Below are 21,271 nucleotides of genomic sequence, written 5' to 3' on the forward strand. Positions count from 1 at the left end.
CGCGGCGGCGAAACGCGGGGGGCGGCAGAACGCGGGGGACAGGGAATGCGGGAAGGGAGACAAGGGGGTTACGTTGGCATGCGGGATTGTCTGTGTAAGGCACTACCACGAGAGCACAAGGTATTGCCTATGCATAATAATGTTACTGTACCCTACATTCCTATAAAGATGTTTATGGGCTTTGCGGGGTACGATGAGGACAAAGAAGGTGGGGGGTGGATGTGGCGTGCCAAATGGCACAACTGGACTTTCTGGGATGAAATTTACGAACCGCCTGTGTCAAATCCATCAACACGCTTAACCCAGCTCATCCACTCCGGGGGAACACCGCAAATCTTCCATTGTGCTGTTTTTACACTTCCCGTCTAATCCATCAACACGTTCTTCTGCCATCGTTGCCATGAGCAAGCAATTGAAAGGTTGCACCTTTACCATTTTCAATAAAAATAGTGATATATTTAATCAGGAGGGTCACGCAGCCTTTCTGGTCAATTCCTTATTGAGTATGCTTGCATAAAGTGGAGCATCCATAGGAATACCCACACGTGAGGAGATAACACTCCGTGCAGACAAGTTCACGAACCCTAAAGTCCACTGAGCTATTAACTGTTTTTCAGAAACGACCTGGCCATATCTTGTGGAAATTTATTGCAGCCACATAATTTAAACGCACGTTTCTAAATGTGGAGGGGAAAACCGGAGGACACGGAGAATAATCCACGCGACCGCGGGGAGAACATGCATACTCCAAATATACAGCAGGCGTCAGGGCCGGGACCGAACCCAGATGTCTACTGGACATCTCTGGAAAAGAGACTTCATAGCTAATCAGATACCTTTTGTCTAAATACACATTCTGATTCTGACCTCCTGCATACCAGGCAAGGGAGATAACAACTCGCTGGTGTGGCCAGCACCACACCTCCGATTGTGAAAGATGTTCAACATACATACAATGGCTGCCTTCGTCTCCCCAGTGTCCCGAGAGTCTGTTTACACACTGCTTCAGCCTACTCATTTAAGGCTTAGTCGACCTTGCGGAGGCCCAAGACTGGTTCAGATAATCGTCACTGGTGTTGGCTGTGAACGGGAATCGAACTCGTTTCGCCGAGTTTGTAGTGCAGTGCGCTAACCACTGCACGACCGTGCGAACACACACACGTGTGGATATGAGCATGTGTGCATGTTAGCGTGCGTGTGCCTGCAGCGTGATGCTTTGCGCACTGCGCTACGAACCCCTCGACCCGAGATTTTAATTCCGACGAATATTTGAAGCGGTCCTGGGCTTCCCCTGGGTTGACTCAGCCTCGAATGAGTACCTGATGCAGTGTGTAAACGCAATCTCTCAGGACACAAACATCATATCTGGGGAGACAAAGGCGGCCAGGCGTGGTCGTGACCACACCAGCCCTCTCGTGCCCCGGGGTCAGCCTTCACAGGTACTCAATTAGCGGAGGCGCAGGACCGGTACAGATATCCGTCACCCACGTTGGCTGCGAGCGGGCCGCCGGATTCGTAACGCAGTGCGCTCACCACTGCACCACCGCTCCGCGCGAGCACGCAACGCACGCTGCCATTTTTATGGACAGAATTCTTTTGTGAGCCACGCTATTCTGATACGCATAAAGGGAGGATTAAAATTCAGCCGGCTTTCCACACTGCAGACTGGGGGGTGGAGGCATAGTAAATTGGTGGGGAGTGTGGGGGGGGAGCGTTTAGGTGTAAGCTGCAGATCACGGAGAGGTGGTGGGGGGAGATGGAGGGAGGTTGCTGGTCGATCTAGAGACCAATGGCCACTGTTGCTTTGCCTCCAGGGATTAATCTCACAACGGCTCAGATTTACGATGCATTATGCACTTATCTGGTCAAACCCATTCATCACATCGCGCCACCAACACTGTTCATGCCTCTATCTGACCTACGCAATTATTTACACTTATGATCAATCCACTGCTGCATGAAGGCCTCCCCCCCCCCCACCTGCCACACCGCCACTACTGCTGCCCCAAGCCGCGAAAGTCAGAGGGGTTTGTTTGACCATAACCACGGCTATCGCCGATTGGCAGGTTCGCGGAGCGATGGGGCAGAGTGTGGATACGTCGCCCGAGACGCCAGCCCAGCGTGGAAGAGTAGGCCAAAACATACACCCCCCCCCCCCCCCCCGTGGTTGCCTCTATTGGAAGCCCTTCCGCCAGCGATGGCGTGAACAAGCGATTGCAGGGCTGCATCCTTTTGCCTTTTCACTAATAACAGCAATGTAACGCCTTCAATCAGAAGGGTCACAACATTGTTTTTGGTCAATCCCTCATCGAGTAGTTCGCATGAAGAGGATCATCCAGAGGCGTACCCACACCATATGAGGGGACAGCGCTCCATGCGGACAGGTTCACGACATCCACTTGCTGTACCGCCACTCCTTGGCCTCCAAAGAGCCCGGTGGGTTTCTTTTGGGAGATTCATGCAAATCTCTGCGCGAACTACTGACGCCTAGCAGCAGGAGTGCACTGGATTAGTGGCCCAACTCAGTTCAGTTTCCTTGCGGAGTAGGGCTTCATTACATCAAGTTCGGTCGGGGTCGCTAACCCAAGATAATTATCTTTTTTTTTCTTGCCCGCACATCCAGTGCAGCTCTCACTATGGCTGTGGCTACGAGTCACGTGAGATAAGTCGACCGTGAGAATTTAAGCCCTGTACGGGAGGTGTGTGGGGGGAGCAGTGATGCATACGAGGAGCAATGAAGGATCCGAGCACTGGACATAGGAAAAAACGTTTACGGCAGTGGTTCTCAACATTTCTGGCATGGCGGGCCCCGTAGTCGAGACTCAACTTCGGCCACCGAAGCCATGGTGCACTGGAAGACCACGTATCCTCGCCTCGAATCACCGGCGTTTGTTTTCATGCCATGTACCAGCGTGCCTGGTCGCGTCAACGTGGCGCCAAAGTTCCCCTATCACATTCGAAACTTCTCCTGCACGGTATCCATGCCCTGGTCTACGGGACAAGAGACCAGGAACGTCATTATTGGCAGCGACTTGGTAACGGGTCGTTTGTTGTGGCATCGGCCAGATTAACCATACTGTCATTGCTGGAGTTCCAAAATAGAACAGGCAATGGCACGGGGTTACAGTCGGAGCATAGGGGGCTGTTAGGTAATGAGTGAGAGTGGCCCGAGGTTTGATGTACGGTGAGAGGGGATCGAGGTGGGGGACTGGCGGCGATCGAGGCAGGGGGGCGCAAGGAGATTGGAGGAAGAAGAGAGCTGAGTTGTGGTGGGAGGCAGGGAGACCGGCCCATTGGTGGTGGTGGTGGTGGTTGGGTGATGAAAGGCTACCACCATGGATGTTTCATCCCCTCCTTCTGTAACGGCCTTGCAAACAGCAGGAATCACGGTGCAGTGAGAGTTACCGTGAACGAGCGCAGTGACCTCTAACCCCATTCTCATTGTCACCGCGCTGAACGACACGCCACCTCGCACTTCACCGACGCGCCGCCTCATCGATTAAAACGGATTCCTTCCCCCCTTCATTGGGCCCTGTCATGTCGAACTCGGGCTGCTTTCGTCCCTGCACTCCCTTAGTGCGGTGATCAACGCTTTGTATCGGGCTCGCTTTGAGTTGTAATAAAAACTTTTTTTTTATCCCATTTCTACACCACCACCGCTGGCTCTATCATTTTACCCCTTGATGAATTTTCTGATCGTAACTCTCTCCGTTATTCTTCTCTTCATTTTCTCCATTTTCTCTTTCCTGTCTTAGGACACAACGGGGTTTTACTTTGGATCCCTTCGTTTGTACCGAATACAGTGGACTGTTCTTGCGTACCGCATTCGCTTTGTTGTTGAAAATATGTGATTGACTTTTAAATTGATTCATATGCTCACAAGATATGAATGTGTGGTATGACAAGTAATTATTAACGATTTATGTAAATGACATGCATATCATATACAAAACGGCTACATTGAGGAAAACCAACGGACACAAATCTATACAAATGAGACAATTATACAATACAAATAAAATGGTAAAAAAAGGGGAAAAATTAACATGTAGGCTTTCACGACCAATATTCATAATCAATGTTTTTTGGGGTTATATCGCGAAAATAGAAATAGAGTAATCGATTTTTTTTTACCTCAAATTGTGATAATGCATATAATTGCTGATTGGGTGACTTTTTAGATGCCGACTGTGACACACGTACCCCAGGCTGTTGGATAAGATATCTGTGAGAACGTGCGTCCGTGCGGCGTCGACACTTCAACCGCATGAAGCGAAAAGAGAAGGGATTGACGTCTCCCAAACGAAGCCCGGGAACAAGGGGTTGATAAAAGTGGACGAATGCCACTTACGTGGCCACCCTTATGAAGTGACTTCCCCCACTCACCCCATCCACCCAAGCGCTCAAGGAATGTGGAGTTTTAGACCGCAGTGGCTCAGATTCTCAAACAGACGCGTTGCGCTTGCCCAGCGCTAATTTAAGCGACGAGACGCTTAGACTTTAATTTACAAATTCTGAATTCTCCCAAGGCGACGTGAAGCCTGCCCTGCCGCCTGACCACCTGCCCATTTGAGCCGCGCATAGAAGTTTGGACCGTTCCCCCCGTGGCTTCTCCCTCTCCTCGGCTTAAAGGCGGAGTTCGTCCCGTGGCTGCGGTCGCAGCTAAATTTACGTACGTCCCACGATGTTCAAGTTATATTCGACCCAAGACGGCACAGTCCATTATTTGTGAGGAACGCGGCATTGAGGGGGCTAAAGAAAGGGGAAGGTCAGGCGATGATGCTCTGTGCGACAAAGAGGGCATTTTGTCAGAGCGAGATGGAAGCAAAAATCTTATTTAAAAAAACGGCCGCTACACGTGCATATTTCATGAACAACAAAAAAAACAGTGGGCCTCGTTGTAAGAGACATGCACGCAGCTTCATTTGGCCTCTCCAGAATGAATATGATTGAGCTTGTGACCGAGTTAAATTAGAGATTACATTTTTATTTAAAGCTTTCGTGACTGCAGGGATTCATATTCTTGGTTCTTTCGGTAAAGTCACGTAGAAGGGAAACAATAAAATAATTAAAATATAAAACAATAAAATTCTCACGTCGTTTCGACTGCAACACAAGCAATCATCATCAGGTGTGAAAACCACAGCAAGAAAATTTGAAAAAACGTTAAAAAAGCGCCACTTTATTCAAATTTTCTTGCTGTGGTTTTCACACCTGATGATGATTGCTTGTGTTGCAGTCGAAACGTCGTGAGAATTTTATCGTTTTATATTTTAATTATTTTATTGTTTCGCTTCTATGTGACTTTACCGAAAGAACCAAGAATAGAGATTAAATGTCTAAACATTTGTATCGGCGTAACTGAATCAACATCTCTGCTGCGGAAAGCCTCGGTTAGCCCTTGAGACCCCCCCTGGCCGGGGGCGGCGGCAGGGTCGTGGAGAATTTTGGCCTTGGAAGTCCCCTCGGGTCAGAGTGGTCAAGGCTCTGGGCCTCCTGCGTGGCCTTGAAACCGTGCAGCACCATTTTACTGCAGAAACATTCACGACACGTGGCAATTCAGATGTTTCATTCTAAATATACACACGCATGCGCACGTATTGCCGTACACAGATATACAGCGGTGCATGCCGCTGACGGGAGTGTTAAATTAAAGCGTTTACTCGTTCAATGATGATGTATTTCTCTTTTTATTTAAAGCTTTCGTTGACTGCAGGGATTCATATTCTTGGTTCTTTCGGTAAAGTCACGTAGAAGGGAAACAATTGTTTTATATTTTTGTTTATTATTTTATTGTTTCCCTTCTACGCGACTTTACCGAAGGAACCAAGAGTATAATGTATTTCTCTTAAATGATTCCCGCAGGGGCCCCGCGGTTGCCTTGGCAACGTGCGCGAGGAGGAGGAGGGGGGGGGCTAGTCGCAAGGCGGCCATTTTGTGTTTATTCTCTTGTTCTATTTTTTTATTATTATTTTGCGTCCCCTTGGAGACGCACTTGACAACGCCGTTGCCACAGCAACCGTCGGGGGATGCGGGGCGAGCACTTCGTTTTCACACTCAGGGCGAGTGTGAGAAAAGGAGAGGGAAGGAGCGCGTGAGAGTGAGAGACGACGACGCTGGAGCCAGAGGGATGGGGAGAGGCAAATGAGAGAGGCGGGTAGTGAGGGGGGCACAGCAATAGGCAAGAGAATTAATGGGTGACGAAATTGCGAAAAGAGCACAGTGGGAAAAACAAAGAATCGAGGTGATTTGGCAATTTCTTGTTCTCTCTGTGCTGATCCACAACCCCCACAATTCTGCTCATATATAATAATCATTTTTGCGCACCGTCACCCTGATAATATCTGAGTTCAGTGGGGAAATGTCGTGTAACTGTTCTTATTATTATTATTGGACGTGGTACGTTGTGACACCTTTCTGACCATACACTCATGCGGATATGTGAATGAGGCGTTGTTCATTTATATTGCTACTCACGTGGGCTCGGGAGTTTAGAAATAAATTATGAAGGTGACACGAACACGGAGAGAGGACATGCCAAAAGGAGAGACGGATTGATACTAATACAGAGCGAATGGGAAGGAGAGAGATTGATAGTGACAGGGGGTTAAGGGCCAAGCAGAAGATACAAATTGATGATGGACACTTTATAAATTAAAATTGCTTTTTATTAAACCGATTGATGAGAAGGGATCACACTAGGTTTAAAACAATTGCTATTTGAAAATGCAATTGGACGAATTGCAAATGTATACATTCTTTACAAAAACGCGTCCCAACTCAATACCCATGAAAATATATTTACGCTGCGTGTTTAATTACTCCTGGGGAGGGCAAGGCAATGAGAACAAAGGAGAATCAGTCATGAGTTGTCCGCAGCAGACACGTAGTGAGAGCACAGAACTCCAAACCCGCTAACCCGAGTTCAATTCCTGGCCAGGATCAGTGCTGAGTGATATTTGTACCATTTGAACCAGTCCTGCCCTCCCACCCCCCCAGCACCCACATCACCAACCCACTGCCCAGCGAGGTGAAGTATGGTCAAACAACCCCCTTAACTGACATGGTCTGGGTAGCCCAGCAGTGGATTGACAAAGGGATTATTTATCATGAATAATTAAGATATCATTATTCTATTTAGTTATTAATATACATCTCGATTGTAATCAACAAGGATATTGTCCCACTTCAATTTTGAAAACAGAGACAGACAGCCAGGTTTATATAAATATATCATTAATTATTTAAATGAAAGTTGTTTGATGGATCAAACAAGATACACATTTAAAGGTCGTTATATATTATGGAAAACGTGCTTTTGGGGCACAGTGGATACAATTTAAGATGAAACAAGCTACGCGTGACAAGTTCCATCTAATTATAGACAGTTCTAATCAGGGCCAGCTATAAAATCACCACAGGACATGGTGTCAACAGCAGCCGTTTAGGAGAAAAAAATCATATTGGGAAAGCAGTGATTTACCTCGGCTTATTTAAATACAATATTATTTGATTAAGCCAAGTTATTCTTCCTACATCTTATTGTAAATCCAGGGAGGGAGAGTGAGGGGCAAACACAGCGCTGACATTGTGGGTGGGAGGGTGTGTACCCATACTGCATGGTACAAAGCCTCCAGTTTAAAAAAAAATTCAATATATTTCTGCGATTTCAACTTAGTTGCATTTTTGATAAACCCATGCTAATCGCGTCGCGTTCAGTTCTATATTTCCAGCGAGTATTTGCCAGGAGGCTTAGGGGTCAAGGGTCAAAGGTTGGAAGAGGTCAAAATAAGAGGCCAGGAGAGGAAGTATAACTGGGGCTGTCGAGTGTGCAGGAAGTGCAACTGCACCGGGGCCCAAAGCCTGGAGAGATTTGGACGGGGGTCCCCATTTAATTCCTTGCACCAGGGTCTATGCCAACCCAGTTACACCACTGAAGGAAGTGATGATGCTGGTGTTGATGATGATGGTGATGCCGATGATGATGCTGGTGGTGAGGATGATCATCTTGATGATGACAAATACATGTTAAGTATTTTTTTCAAGCCAAAGGAATTGAAAGACAAAACAACCCAGGAAAAAATTGAGGAAAATTGCAGAAGGAATGAGCAGTGGTTGCCGTGGTAATGGCCCGCCGTTGCCATGGTGACGCCTGCTGCACCGGTTAGAGCCAACCAATCAGGGAACTCTTCCCAGGGGGCCCTGCTGCCTCATCGAGGGGAAGGAGGGAATGTCAAGCAATCTGCCTCCACCCCATCCCCAATATTTACAAACGACGGCTGAGCTTTCAGTTGTGTAAACGGAGGCGAAAAGGTGACATTTTCCCAGTCGTGTTGTGAAATGTCAGCAGAGAGCAGGAATAGTACACTTACTGATATGACTGTCAGTCTATACAGCATTGTATACACATATACAGAGCAATACCAGAATATGCGATTGCATGGTAAAATCACCAGGTATGCACCCGGTCTCATCAGATCTCGGAAGCTAAGCAGGACATGCATTCATCCAGCAGTGGATTGACCATGGCTCACGGTGATGGCGACGCGCCGTATTGCGACGCAAAAGCAAAGGGGGACACCACAGACAACGAACGGGCAATGGAACGTGGTGAATTATAACGTGGTGAATTATAACGTGGTGAATTATAACGTGCTGAATTATAACGTGGTGAATTATAACGTGGTGAATTATAACGTGGTGAATTATAACGTGCTGAATTATAACGTGGTGAATTATAACGTGGTGAATTATAACGTGGTGAATTATAACGTGGTGAATTATATCGTGCTGAATTATAACGTGGTGAATTATAACGTGGTGAATTATAACGTGGTGAATTATAACGTGGTGAATTATATCGTGCTGAATTATAACGTGGTGAATTATAACGTGGTGAATTATAACGTGGTGAATTATAACGTGCTGAATTATAACGTGGTGAATTATAACGTGGTGAATTATAACGTGGTGAATTATAACGTGGTGAATTATAACGTGCTGAATTATAACGTGGTGAATTATAACGTAGTGAATTATAACGTGGTGAATGATATCGTGCTGAATTATAACGTGGTGAATTATAACGTGGTGAATTATAACGTGCTGAATTATAACGTGGTGAATTATAACGTGGTGAATTATAACGTGCTGAATTATAACGTGGTAAATTATAACTTGGTGAATTATAACTTGGTGAATTATAACGTGCTGAATTATAACGTAGTGAATTATACCATGCTGAATTATAACGTGGTGAATTATAACGTGGTGAATTATAACGTGGTGAATTATAACGTGGTGAATTATAACTTGGTGAATTATAACGTGCTGAATTATAACGTGGTGAATTATAACGTGGTGAATTATAACGTGGTAAATTATAACGTGGTGAATTATAACTTGGTGAATTATAACGTGGTGAATTATAACGTGGTAAATTATAACGTGGTGAATTATAACGTGCTGAATTATAACGTGGTGAATTATACCATGCTGAATTATAACGTGGTGAATAATAACGTGGTAAATTATAACGTGCTGAATTATAACGTGGTGAATTATAACGTGGTGAATTATAACGTGGTAAATTATAACGTGCTGAATTATAACGTAGTGAATTATAACGTGCTGAATAATAACGTGGTGAATTATAACGTGGTGAATTATATCGCGCTGAATTATATCGTGCTGAATTATCACATGGTGAATTATAACGTGCTGAATAATAACGTGCTGAATTATAATGTGGTGAATTATAACGTGGTGAATTATAACGTGGTGAATTATAACGTGCTGAATAATAACGTGGTGAATTATAACGCGGTGAATTATAACGTGGTGAATTATAACGTGGTGAATTATATCGTGCTGAATTATAACGTGGTGAATTATAACGTGCTGAATTATAACGTGGTGAATTATAACGTGGTGAATTATAGCGTGCTGAATTATATCGTGCTGAATTATAACATGGTGAATTATATCGTGCTGAATTATAACGTGCTGAATTATATCGTGCTGATTTATAACGTGGTGAATTATATCGTGCTGAATTATAGCGTGCTGAATTATATCGTGCTGAATTATATCGTGCTGAATTATAACGTGGTGAATTATAACGTAGTGAATTATATCATGCTGAATTATACCGTGGTGAATTATAACGTGGTGAATTATAAAGTGGTGAATTATAACGTGGTGAATTATAACGTGGTGAATTATAACGTAGTGAATTATACCATGGTGAATTATAACGTGGTGAATTATAACGTGGTGAATTATATCGTGCTGAATTTTAACGTGCTGAATTATCACGTGTTGAATTATAACGTAGTGAATTATAACGTGCTGAATTATACCGTGGTGAATTGTAACGTGCTGAATTATCACGTGGTGAATTATAACGTGGTGAATTATAACGTGGTGAATTATATCGTGCTGAATTTTAACGTGCTGAATTATCACGTGTTGAATTATAACGTAGTGAATTATAACGTGGTGAATTATAACGTGGTGAATTATATCGTGCTGAATTTTAACGTGCTGAATTATCACGTGGTGAATTATAACGTGGTGAATTATAACGTGGTGAATTATAACATGGTGAATTATAACGTGCTGAATTATAACGCGGTGAATTATAAAGTGGTGAATTATAACGTGCTGAATTATATCGTGCTGAATTATAACGTGGTGAATTATAACGTGCTGAATTAGAAAGTGCTGAACTATAACGTGCTGAATTATATAACCGGCGATCTTGTTGCTTGGATCCACAGAACCCCCATCAACAAGGTTGTCTTGTCCGTGTGCAACCGTACAAAATGGTCATCGGAATGTTTGGCAGCCGTTGAATATTTTGTGCACGGAAATCCGCCAACGCGCGCGTAGAACGCGCAAGGCAACTGGCGAGCGGCGATTCACAGCGTGCTCGTTTATTTGCGACCTTATTTACATAGCAATATATTTGCCGTGGGATCGATGCAAAGGCCTCGTTATTCATCCCGGCATTGCTTAAACCAAGGCGGCTGAATTATTAATACGAACGCATCCCGCCTCCGCCGCCACCCACTGCGCAAAAATTAAGTGGGTGGGTCAGTGCGACGACACCCGCGCCTGCGTATAATCACGCGCGCACAGATGGATTCGCTTACTCACACACACGTTTGGACACATTTGGCAGGTTTCGTCAACGTGTATGTCACAAAAATGTAAATCACAGGGTAGCCAGAGGAAGTGTCGGTGTTGATGGTAATGATGATGTGGGCTACAGATGTGTTTGTGTTACTGACGCTGTATCTTTTAAAGTGGATTTTCATGTGCATTCAAAACAAGGTCTTGGGTATCTCCAGCTTTCTTGATCTACGAAACCAATGTCATATTTATAGATCAGACCCAGGGCTCATAATCCACCCTATAGGCCAGACCTACAACTTAGCACCCATCCTATAGCCCAGATTCAGAACTCATCACCCACTCTACAGCCCAGATTTGGAAATCAACACCTATGCTATTGCCCAGATACAGAAATCATTATCCACTCTACAACCCACATCTGGAATCAGTAGGTGTGGTTCCGGGGTAATTAAGAGTAGGTGTTGTAGATCTGGGCTATAGAGTGAGCAAGCTTTGACCTTAGTTTGACCCAATGAGTGTTGAGAATGTTTAAATACATCATTAGACCTCCTTTTCCAGTACCAAAATGTAATAATAGGGTTTTCCCCCTTTTTTCTGGCAACAAAACTGAAACCTTTTTACGAGGATTCATGTCTGCATTAACCACAATACCTGCAGTCAAAATGCAAACAAAAAAACATACAATGATAATATATGCATTGTCCTTGAAACTGATTGGTCCACACCAAGGGACGGTGTGGACCAATCAAACCTGATCAGAGTAAAACAATGTACTCTGATCAGGTTTGCAATTTCCTCATACACACCGGCCCACCGGGCCTTGGAATGGACCGGCCCACCGGGCATTTGCCCTGTGGACTGCTGCCCTATGGCCAGCCCGGGCCTGGTCACCACTGTTGTGTGTGTGCACGCACACGCATCGGTCAACTCAGTCTTAACTGTCGCAGTGCGTAAACATAGAGCACTGGGGAGACAAGAAGATTTGGTTGGATGTGATGCTGACTACATCACGCACTTGTATGCCATGCCGCCCTTCAAAGGTGCTCGCTAACACCCCCCCCCTCTCCCAGACAGTGACCAGGCTATACAGGGGATCTTTGGCTGTGTCTTGACGAGGGACCATGCGCGCATGTGTGTGTGTGATTTCAGAATGCACTAACAAATATTTACAAAATGGGAAACATGTGCGGTACGATTAATCAAAACAGATTTGTATGGCCACCGCCACCACCTCCAACAGCGAAGGGACTGCCAAAAAAAATCGATAAACACGCGGCACCGCCACCACGGCCGCCCCCACAAAACTCCGGTGTCACACCACCATGCCAACCCAATAACCAAACCACCCCCCCTCACCACAACCCCCCCTGCCAACGCTTTAAATACACGGATAATTTCCCAGCTTTCATTGCTCCGGGTATTCTTGGCCATCAAGAGGGAGATGAGTTGTGCAACTAGAGACGTCCCCAGCATCGCTCAGCGGCCCCCTTTCCCCACGCGTTGGTTCAGCGCTGCGCTTGTAGGAGGTGCAGTCAGAGGGCAGCAGTCGGGATCATGTGATCGCGAGGTCAAAAGGTCGGGAGGTCGGGAGGCTGGGAGCCCAGTTCCTCACCGGGGTTCGGCTCAGGACCATTGTCGTCGTCATCATCACCGTGATCGTCAAGTTCATCGTTGTCGGTGTGATAGCTCTCATCGGTGTCGTCAACATGATCATCGTCGTCGTCGTCGTCATTGGTGTTATCAATGTCATAATAGCAGATGTCATCATGAACATTGTAATGATTGCCATCATCATCATCATTACCATGACCATCGATATCAACATCGTAATTATTTCATCAACATTATGAATACAAGACCATTGTTATCTACTTTGTAATAACGTCATCATTATCATCATCGTTAATATAACCATTGATATCAATGTTGTAACATCATAATTGGTAGCATCATTATCATGATTATCAATATCAAACTTGCATTGTCATCATCCTCATTATCATAACCATTGATATCAACGTCGTAAGAACGTTGTCGTCACCATCATCATCATCATCCACCCTTCTCACATGGAGAAAGGTTCCACATGCATAGCACTTGGGCACAGATGGACAAACACTGTCACCTCAGACTGGGAAACCCGATGCAGAGTTTTCATAGCCTCCTCAACCCTGGCCCGCAATCCCCCACTGCCCTTACCAATGGCACTGTTTTTTTGCAAGCTGCCACGTGCACTTTGACAACCACGTGCTTCTCATTGTCATCGATCATCGGACGAGGGCAACGTACAATGGCAAATCACGTTCGGGCTGATTTGTTGGTGACGGCAGGAGGAATGCGCAAGAAACAAGACACATCCCTACAATTATTATTACTACTACTACCATTACTACGAGGAAATGGAAAACAGAAATGTCAAGAGGGGTGAAGGGAAAGCGTGGATGGCGTGGGAGCGGCAATGCATGCCTCCACGGTGCCATCATCCCAAATTCCAGTCGCTTCCCTCCCATGATCGCTCATCCCAATTGATCCCCCGAAGTGGCGGTCTGTTCCCCGCCGTCTTTGCGATGTGCTGTAATCCTTCGAGGCCAGCTGCAGATGGGCCGTTCATTTGTCACGCCGTCGTCATCGTCACATTCGCGCGCGGTGGTTTTGTACACGTTTCTCTCTTTTTAAAGTAACGTTGCTGAGAGAAACGCCTATTACCTAAGTCTGCCGTCTAACAGTTCCAGTTGGTGAATTCAGTAAAATCGTTTCGTGTACACGTGTAGCGAATGACCATGTTTGGTGTTGCTCAGTGCACCGCGATCGCTAATCACGTGACTAAATTACCTTAGTCTGCGACATCTTTCGGACTCGTTGATTTAATCTCGTCACAGTCACTCGCATTTCGGCCTTTGGTGGGCAGTCACAGTTATCAGTTTAGCACGTAGGCTTTCGCGACCAATATCATCCATAATAGAGATTTGTCTGGGGTTAGATCGCTTTTTAACTTTCGAGCACTAGCAGCCGTCGCGGACTAAAAGAAAATTACAAACCAAGTTGTTAATTTATATTTTCGTCGCCGATTTTTTTGCTCACGAAATTACCGGTTGCATAGGGCGTGTACAGTAGATTATTGTGGCGAGTGCTGTTAGCGAACACTTACGAATGCCGGAACGGCACACGAAGGGGTGGGTGGCCAGCAACACACCCAGCCACCTCCGTCTTCCTAGTTTGCGATGTTTACGCACAGAACCGGGTACTCATTTTGAGGCTGAGCCGACCTATGGGGAGGCCCAGGACCGGTTCAAATGGTCGTGAGCGGGAATTGAACTCAGGTCGCCGGGTTTGTAGTGCAGCGCATTAACCACTGCGCCATCGCCCCCCCACAATAGAGTACCCTCGGCGCCACGTGTCGCCAGAGCAGCATTCGACGTGGGCCCCGCGATTCGAGCGCGTCCCTTCTCGCTCGTCGGAGTAAGAATCCCGACGTTAATAATGAAAGGGAAAGCTGGGCAAATCAGCGCCCGTATCCGATGGCGCGCGGCGACCGGGATAGAATGACGGCAGCTGAAGCAACAGCCAAGCAAAAGCGCTGTGCTCCTCGCCACAGCGATTTTGGCGGCGGCAGCGGTGCCGGCGCATCGCAATCAACCTCTCGATTAACGAGTTTACTTCGAGCGTAATGAGATGCGTCGTCGCAGCACCATCTGTGCGGCGCAGCTCGCGCCAGGGAAATTATTATATATATTTTTTTCTGCGTGGGCCTCAATGCTGGCAGGGAGCCTGCTTCACGGGACCCATGGGGGAGAAGGCCGAGCGTTCAAATCTCAGTTGGGGCTGACTCAACCGATTGTCATCGTCATCGTCATTTTCCATCAAAGGTCGATAAAATTGGTACCACTCAGTTTCGAATCAGTAGAAGTTGTCCTATGAAGAGACTGATCCCAAGAGAATGAGAAATTTTCACCACTGGCTCGACGATCAAGTGATCGATCAAGTTACAAAGAGTTCGCGCAAGCGATCGAGTAAAATGATTGAGAGATCTTCGCGATGAAACAACTGATCCAATACAGAGGTCACGCGTGCGACTGAGATAGTTTTTAAGTGAGTGACTGAGTCAATGAGCTATTGAGCGAGTAACGAAGAAGGCAATCTAGTGACTGTGCAAGTGAGTGAGAGAGTGATTAAGGAAGTGATTGAGCGATGGAGTGAACAAGTGAGTTAGTGAACGATCATGTGAATGTCTTTGGAGAGAGAGCGAGTAATCGAGCGATCAATGGATGGAGTGACCGAGCGAGACACCGAGTGAGCGAGCGATCTCGCCGACACACCTGCTTCATGCGGTCGGAGCTGACGGCCGTCTGCGGAGGAAGGGGCCCCACGGAGCCTTCGAATCTCCCCACGGCCCCATCGCTCTCGCCGTGGGCTCCTCCGTTACCCAACATTCCTCCTCCGGAGCCGCCGCCACCTCCGCCGCCACGATCGCCAGGACTCGGGGGCATCTCCCGGATCTTCTCGGCGATGAAGTCATGCACAGAGTTGAGGGCATCGGGCGAGCCCTGAATCAACGCCACCCGTTCCGTGGTGCCTGCAGAGTGGACCAAGGAGGGAGAAGGGAGGGAGGATGTGGGAGGTGGGAAAAATCACTCAGAGTTGAGGTGGAGAAGGAATACAAATAATTATTCTCAGATTAATTCAAGTTTCCCCCAATGTAATCTTGACCATGCTATCAGCGTCGCGGCATCTTTCAAATATCCGCAGAGCAGTGCAATCCTTCTCGTAAGAGAATGGCACATGGAAGCGGATATCACAGACCCACCTCTGAGATCCCTTCAAGTGTGACCGCTGCACAGAGTACAAGGTATCCCTTTTCCTATCCGCTCTGAATATGACAGGATGCTCATCACATGGCAGATCATTCTGAGAGCTGGAATTTTGCCTAATCAAGTGCAGAAGCACATTTTGACGTAATGTTTTTGGTTTGTTTGTTGGCAGCCATTGGTGACCAGGCTCATGCCATCAACACGCTGAACTTGAGAACCCGGTTTAATCACAGGTGGTGTTTGTGACCTGGATTTGAACCCAGGTGTCAGCTGTGCCAGGCCAGTGCTCTGACCTCAGCCATCTGGCCACCTCAGGAATAATTATCTATTTAATTTATTTACTTTTTTTTTAAATGCAACTTTTACGAAATTATCTCAAACGCCAAATAACAAAATTCCATTACAGCCTCAGTCATGTCCCTTCTTTGCTTTGAAGTTGGAATTTAGGCCTCAAAATAAGGCCCCTTTAAGTAGGGAATTTTTAAAACAAGCACGGGCGTATGAAAGTAAAGTGTGGTGAAGGTATCCGAGTCAACGTTCGATTATCTGTAGAAATTGGGGAAGGGAGTGCACTCACGTCAAAGAGAAACGTAGAGAGTGGAAAAACACGTGCAGACCAGACGGTGTAAACACACGTACTCTGCGGGGGCTTCGAATCCGCCTTCGTGTTTGTTGTTCTTGTTATTAAAGTCGTAAGATGTACTTGCCAAAGTGTGTGCGGCAGTCACGGGGTCACCGATCGAGGCACCGACCCTCGACGACCCGTCGACAAGTGAGGAGCAGCTAACGATGAAAACCAGTGAGTGCGTGAAAACCCCCCAAAAAAATGAATACTTTATTTTTTCACAACCCCCGGGGTAATCGGCGCAATGAATAACCGAGAGAGAGAGAAGAGAGTGAATTGTAAAGAAAAACCCCAAACATAATTCCTGTGATATTGACAATGAGTCGAAAATCAAAATGTTCCCTTTGTGCGAGCGAGCGAGCGAACGCTTGGGCAAATTATGCCCCACGTAAACATCCACCTGGCTGGCACTCGGCACGAACGTCCCCAACATTCGTTCACTCTCAACGGGTCCAAGGAGACAAAAGCCGCCGGCTTAAACGAACAGAGCCGAGCGGAAACGGACAGCGATTTTAAAAGCTTTTCGACAAAAAAAAGGACTGCGGTCGTGCCATGCACGTGAAATAAATAATTTACTCCCTCTCTCACACACACGTTATTTAAACACACGGATGTTGTGCGTTTTGGCAGACGATCCTCTTGGGCAGCAGTTGGCTGTGGGTGTGTGGTTTTGTTGTTGAGGATTTTTTTTTTTAAACAGACAGACATCCTAACTTTAACACGTGGGGGCAAGAGCTGGTGAAATGATGTGGCATGGATGTATGTAGAATTCATACCGGGTGTGACCGTACACCAATAAACACTGACACACACGCCAGTACACACACAGAGACAAAGATCCCCCTTATAGCCTGTAACGGATTGTTGGGGCAAGTGCTGTTAGCGAGCACCTGTGAAGTTCCAGCAATGGCACACGAGGGGGTGGGTGGCCAACACCACGCCCAGCCGCCTTTGTCTCCCCAGTGGTGATATTGAAACAACGCACCAGGTACTCAATTGAGGCTGAGTCGACCTAGGCAAGGCCCATGATCAGTTCGGATCATCGTCACTGGTGTTGACCGGGAGTGGGAATCTAACTCGGGTCGTCGGGTTTGCAGTGCAGTGCGCTAACCGCTACACTACCGCTCCCCAACACACACTGGCACACACACACTGGCACACACACACACTGGCACACACATACACACCGGCACATGCACACGCCAGCACACACGCACACTGGCACACACTGGCACACACACACACTGGCACACACATACACACCGGCACATGCACACGCCAGCACACACACACACTAGCACACACACACTGGCACACACACACACCAACGCACACTCACACAAAGATCAGGATCCACGCCGCATAGTAATTTTTAGGTTCTGGCTGTTGAGCCATGTGCTGTTAGGCAGCACCTACGGCATACACAGGCACGCACTGATATACAATTGCACTAATTTACACACTAATGCAGAGTAATGTATACACACGAATGAACACCGATGTATACACACTAATGCACACTGATATATACACACTGATATATACACACTAATGCATATTGTATTGATGCTGGCAGTGGTGTGCGAGTGGCGGATTGGCACCGTTGAATGTGAATGTAGTGGTTGGTGGTGGTGCGCTCATTGAGTAAGTGGTGCGGTGTGTAAACATCGCCACTGGGGAGATAAAGGCGGCCTGGCGTGGTGTCGGCCACCCACCCCCTCGTGTGCCGTGCCGGCCTTCACAGGTGCTTGCTAACAGCACTTGCCCCAACAGTCTGTTACAGGCTACACGGGGGTTCTTTGTTCTGTCTTCGTCTTTTAGTGTTGGTGTGTGGGTGATGGGTTGGCATGGTGGGATATGGATGGTAATGGTGTGTGGGTGATGGGTTGGTGGTGGTGTGTGGGTGATGGGGTGGCATGGTGGGGTATTTATGGTGTGTGGTTGATGGGGTGGCATGGTGGGATATGGATGGTAGTGGTGTGTGGGTGATGGGTTGGTGGTGGTGTGTGGGTGATGGGGTGGCATGGTGGGGTATGGATGGTAGTGGTATACAAGTAGTGGGTTGGCACAGTTGTATATGAATGCCGTGGCGGTGGTGGTGTGCGGGTGCGTGGTAGGTGCAGGCTCTGGAGTGGTGCGGTGGGGAGTCAGTGGAATTGGCCGAGGACCAGCGTCACACAAATAACGCAGACGTAATCACGCCTCGCACAATCTCACACACACACACGGGAGTACAGTGCAAACGAATGTGGGTTTGTGGTCATGTCTGTGCAAGGTATGCATGTGTGTGTGTGTCTAGGTGTGTGTGTGTCTCTAGGTGTGTGTGTGTGTCTAGGTGTGTGTGTGTCTAGGTGTGTGTGTGTCTCTAGGTGTGTGTGTGTCTCTAGGTGTGTGTGTGTGTCTAGGTGTGTCTGTCTAGGTGTGTGTGTGTGTCTCTAGGTGTGTGTGTGTGTCTCTAGGTGTGTGTGTGTCTAGGTGTGTGTGTGTCTAGGTGTGTGTGTCTCTAGGTGTGTGTGTGTCTCTAGGTGTGTGTGTGTCTCTATGTGTGTGTGTGTCTAGGTGTGTGTGTGTGTCTCTAGGTGTGTGTGTGTCTCTAGGTGTGTGTGTGTCTAGGTGTGTGTGTGTCTCTAGGTGTGTGTGTGTCTCTAGGTGTGTGTGTGTCTCTAGGTGTGTGTGTGTCTAGGTGTGTGTGTGTGTCTCTAGGTGTGTGTGTGTCTCTAGGTGTGTGTGTGTCTCTAGGTGTGTGTGTGTCTAGGTGTGTGTGTGTCTCTAGGTGTGTGTGTGTCTAGGTGTGTGTGTCTCTAGGTGTGTGTGTGTCTCTAGGTGTGTGTGTGTGTCTAGGTGTGTGTGTGTCTAGGTGTGTGTGTGTCTCTAGGTGTGTGTGTGTCTCTAGGTGTGTGTGTGTGTCTAGGTGTGTCTGTCTAGGTGTGTGTGTGTGTCTCTAGGTGTGTGTGTGTCTCTAGGTGTGTGTGTGTCTAGGTGTGTGTGTGTCTAGGTGTGTGTGTCTCTAGGTGTGTGTGTGTCTCTAGGTGTGTGTGTGTCTAGGTGTGTGTGTGTCTAGGTGTGTGTGTGTCTCTAGGTGTGTGTGTGTCTAGTGGGGAGCGATAGTGTAGCGGTTAGCGCTACGCTGCGCTATGAACCTGGCGACCCGGGTTCGATTCCCGCTCACGGCCAACACCAGTCACGATTATCTGAACCGGTCCCGGGCCTCCCCTAGGTCGACTCAGCCTCAAATGAGTACCTGGTGCGGTGTGTAAACATTGCTACTGGGGAGACAAAGGCGGTCGGGCGTGGTGCTGGCCACCCACCCCCTCGTGTACCGTTCCGGCCTTCATAGGTGCTCGCTAACAGCACTTGCCCCTACAGTCTGTTAAGGCTATATGGGGGATCTTTATCTTTATCTTTGTCTTTGTGTGTCTCTAGGTGTGTGTGTGTCTCTAGGTGTGTGTGTCTCTAGGTGTGTGTGTGTCTCTAGGTGTGTGTGTGTCTCTAGGTGTGTGTGTGTCTCTAGGTGTGTGTGTCTCTAGGTGTGTGTGTCTCTAGGTGTGTGTGTGTGAGGGAGGGTGGCGTTTGTGCACAGACTGCCCTATATGACATCATAACAACGGTCTGGGCTGCTGGACGGGTTCCGCAGGATTGGAAAGATGCCCTGGTGGTCCCCCTCTTTAAGAAGGGGGACCGCACAGACTGCAACAACTACAGGGGCATCTCACTCCTCAGTGTGCCGGGAAAGGTCCTGGCAAGGATTATTCAGCATCGCCTTGCCAGGCACGCTGAGGAGAGGCTTGCGGAGCCCCAATGCGGTTTCAGGAAAGGGCGGTCCTGCACAGATGCCATATTTTCTGTCCGTCTGCTACAACAAGACCTACATCTCTGCTTTATTGACCTGGTCAAGGCCTATGATACCATCAGTAGGCCTGGGCTCTGGGTCGTTCTTCGTGCTTTTGGAGTACCTGACCCTCTGCTCACGATCATTAAGGACCTTCATGATGGTGAGCGGGCCCGGGTAAAACTACGTGGCCGGGAGTCAGAGCCATTCCCTGCACACCTTGGGGTGCGACAGGGATGTCCTCTGGCTCCCACATTATTTAACATCTATTTTGACCACGTAGTTCGTGAAGCCTTCAATAGCTGTACCGGGGGAATCTCCATATGGTACAGATATAATGGGAGGCTGATCGATGCCCGGGTGCGGTCAAGGGATGGCTCCCTATTGGTCAACCACGTTATGTATGCTGATGATTTGGTAATAGCTGCTCAGTCAGAGGAGGAGTTGGAGACGCTGCTGCTGAGACTGGACCGTGCCACTAAGAGGTGGGGCCTTACCATCAGCCCCACCAAAACTAAGCACCTGCCTGGGTATTTTGTACCATCGGACACTCCACCCCCACAACTCCCAATCGGTGATGGGGCAGTTGTGGAGAGAGTGGAGAGTTTCCCATACCTGGGTAGTGTGCTGATGACTGGCTCCAGTTTAACAGCAGAGGTCTCACTCCGAATCAGTCGAGCGGCAATATATTTTCATCGGTTGCGTAACGCTGTGTGGAAGCTACCTGGTCTGGCGCTCCGCACTAAGCTTCAGGTCTTCTCGGCCATGGTCATTCCCTCCCTTCTCTACGCTTGCGAAACGTGGACCCCCCTAATGGAACATCTTCGCCGGTTAGAAACATTTAGGCTGGCCTGCCTACGATCCATCCTG

At 47.6% G+C, this 21,271-nt stretch overlaps 1 protein-coding gene across 1 annotated transcript in view; it reads right to left on the bottom strand.

Annotated features, from left to right (window-relative positions):
• The window catches only part of LOC116947787 (RNA-binding protein Nova-1-like), a 55,999-nt gene that overhangs the window by 3,158 nt on the left and 31,570 nt on the right, over positions 1-21,271 (bottom strand). The window contains exon 3 of the mRNA XM_032963934.2: positions 15,456-15,712. Coding sequence (XP_032819825.2) covers positions 15,456-15,712 — 257 coding nt within the window. The remainder of the gene's footprint in view (positions 1-15,455; positions 15,713-21,271) is intronic.

The sequence above is a fragment of the Petromyzon marinus genome, chromosome 31, assembly GCF_048934315.1.
Source record: "Petromyzon marinus isolate PM22_M1 ecotype Great Lakes invasive population chromosome 31, UKy_Petmar_22M1.pri1.0, whole genome shotgun sequence".
NCBI classification, from domain to species: domain Eukaryota; kingdom Metazoa; phylum Chordata; class Hyperoartia; order Petromyzontiformes; family Petromyzontidae; genus Petromyzon; species Petromyzon marinus.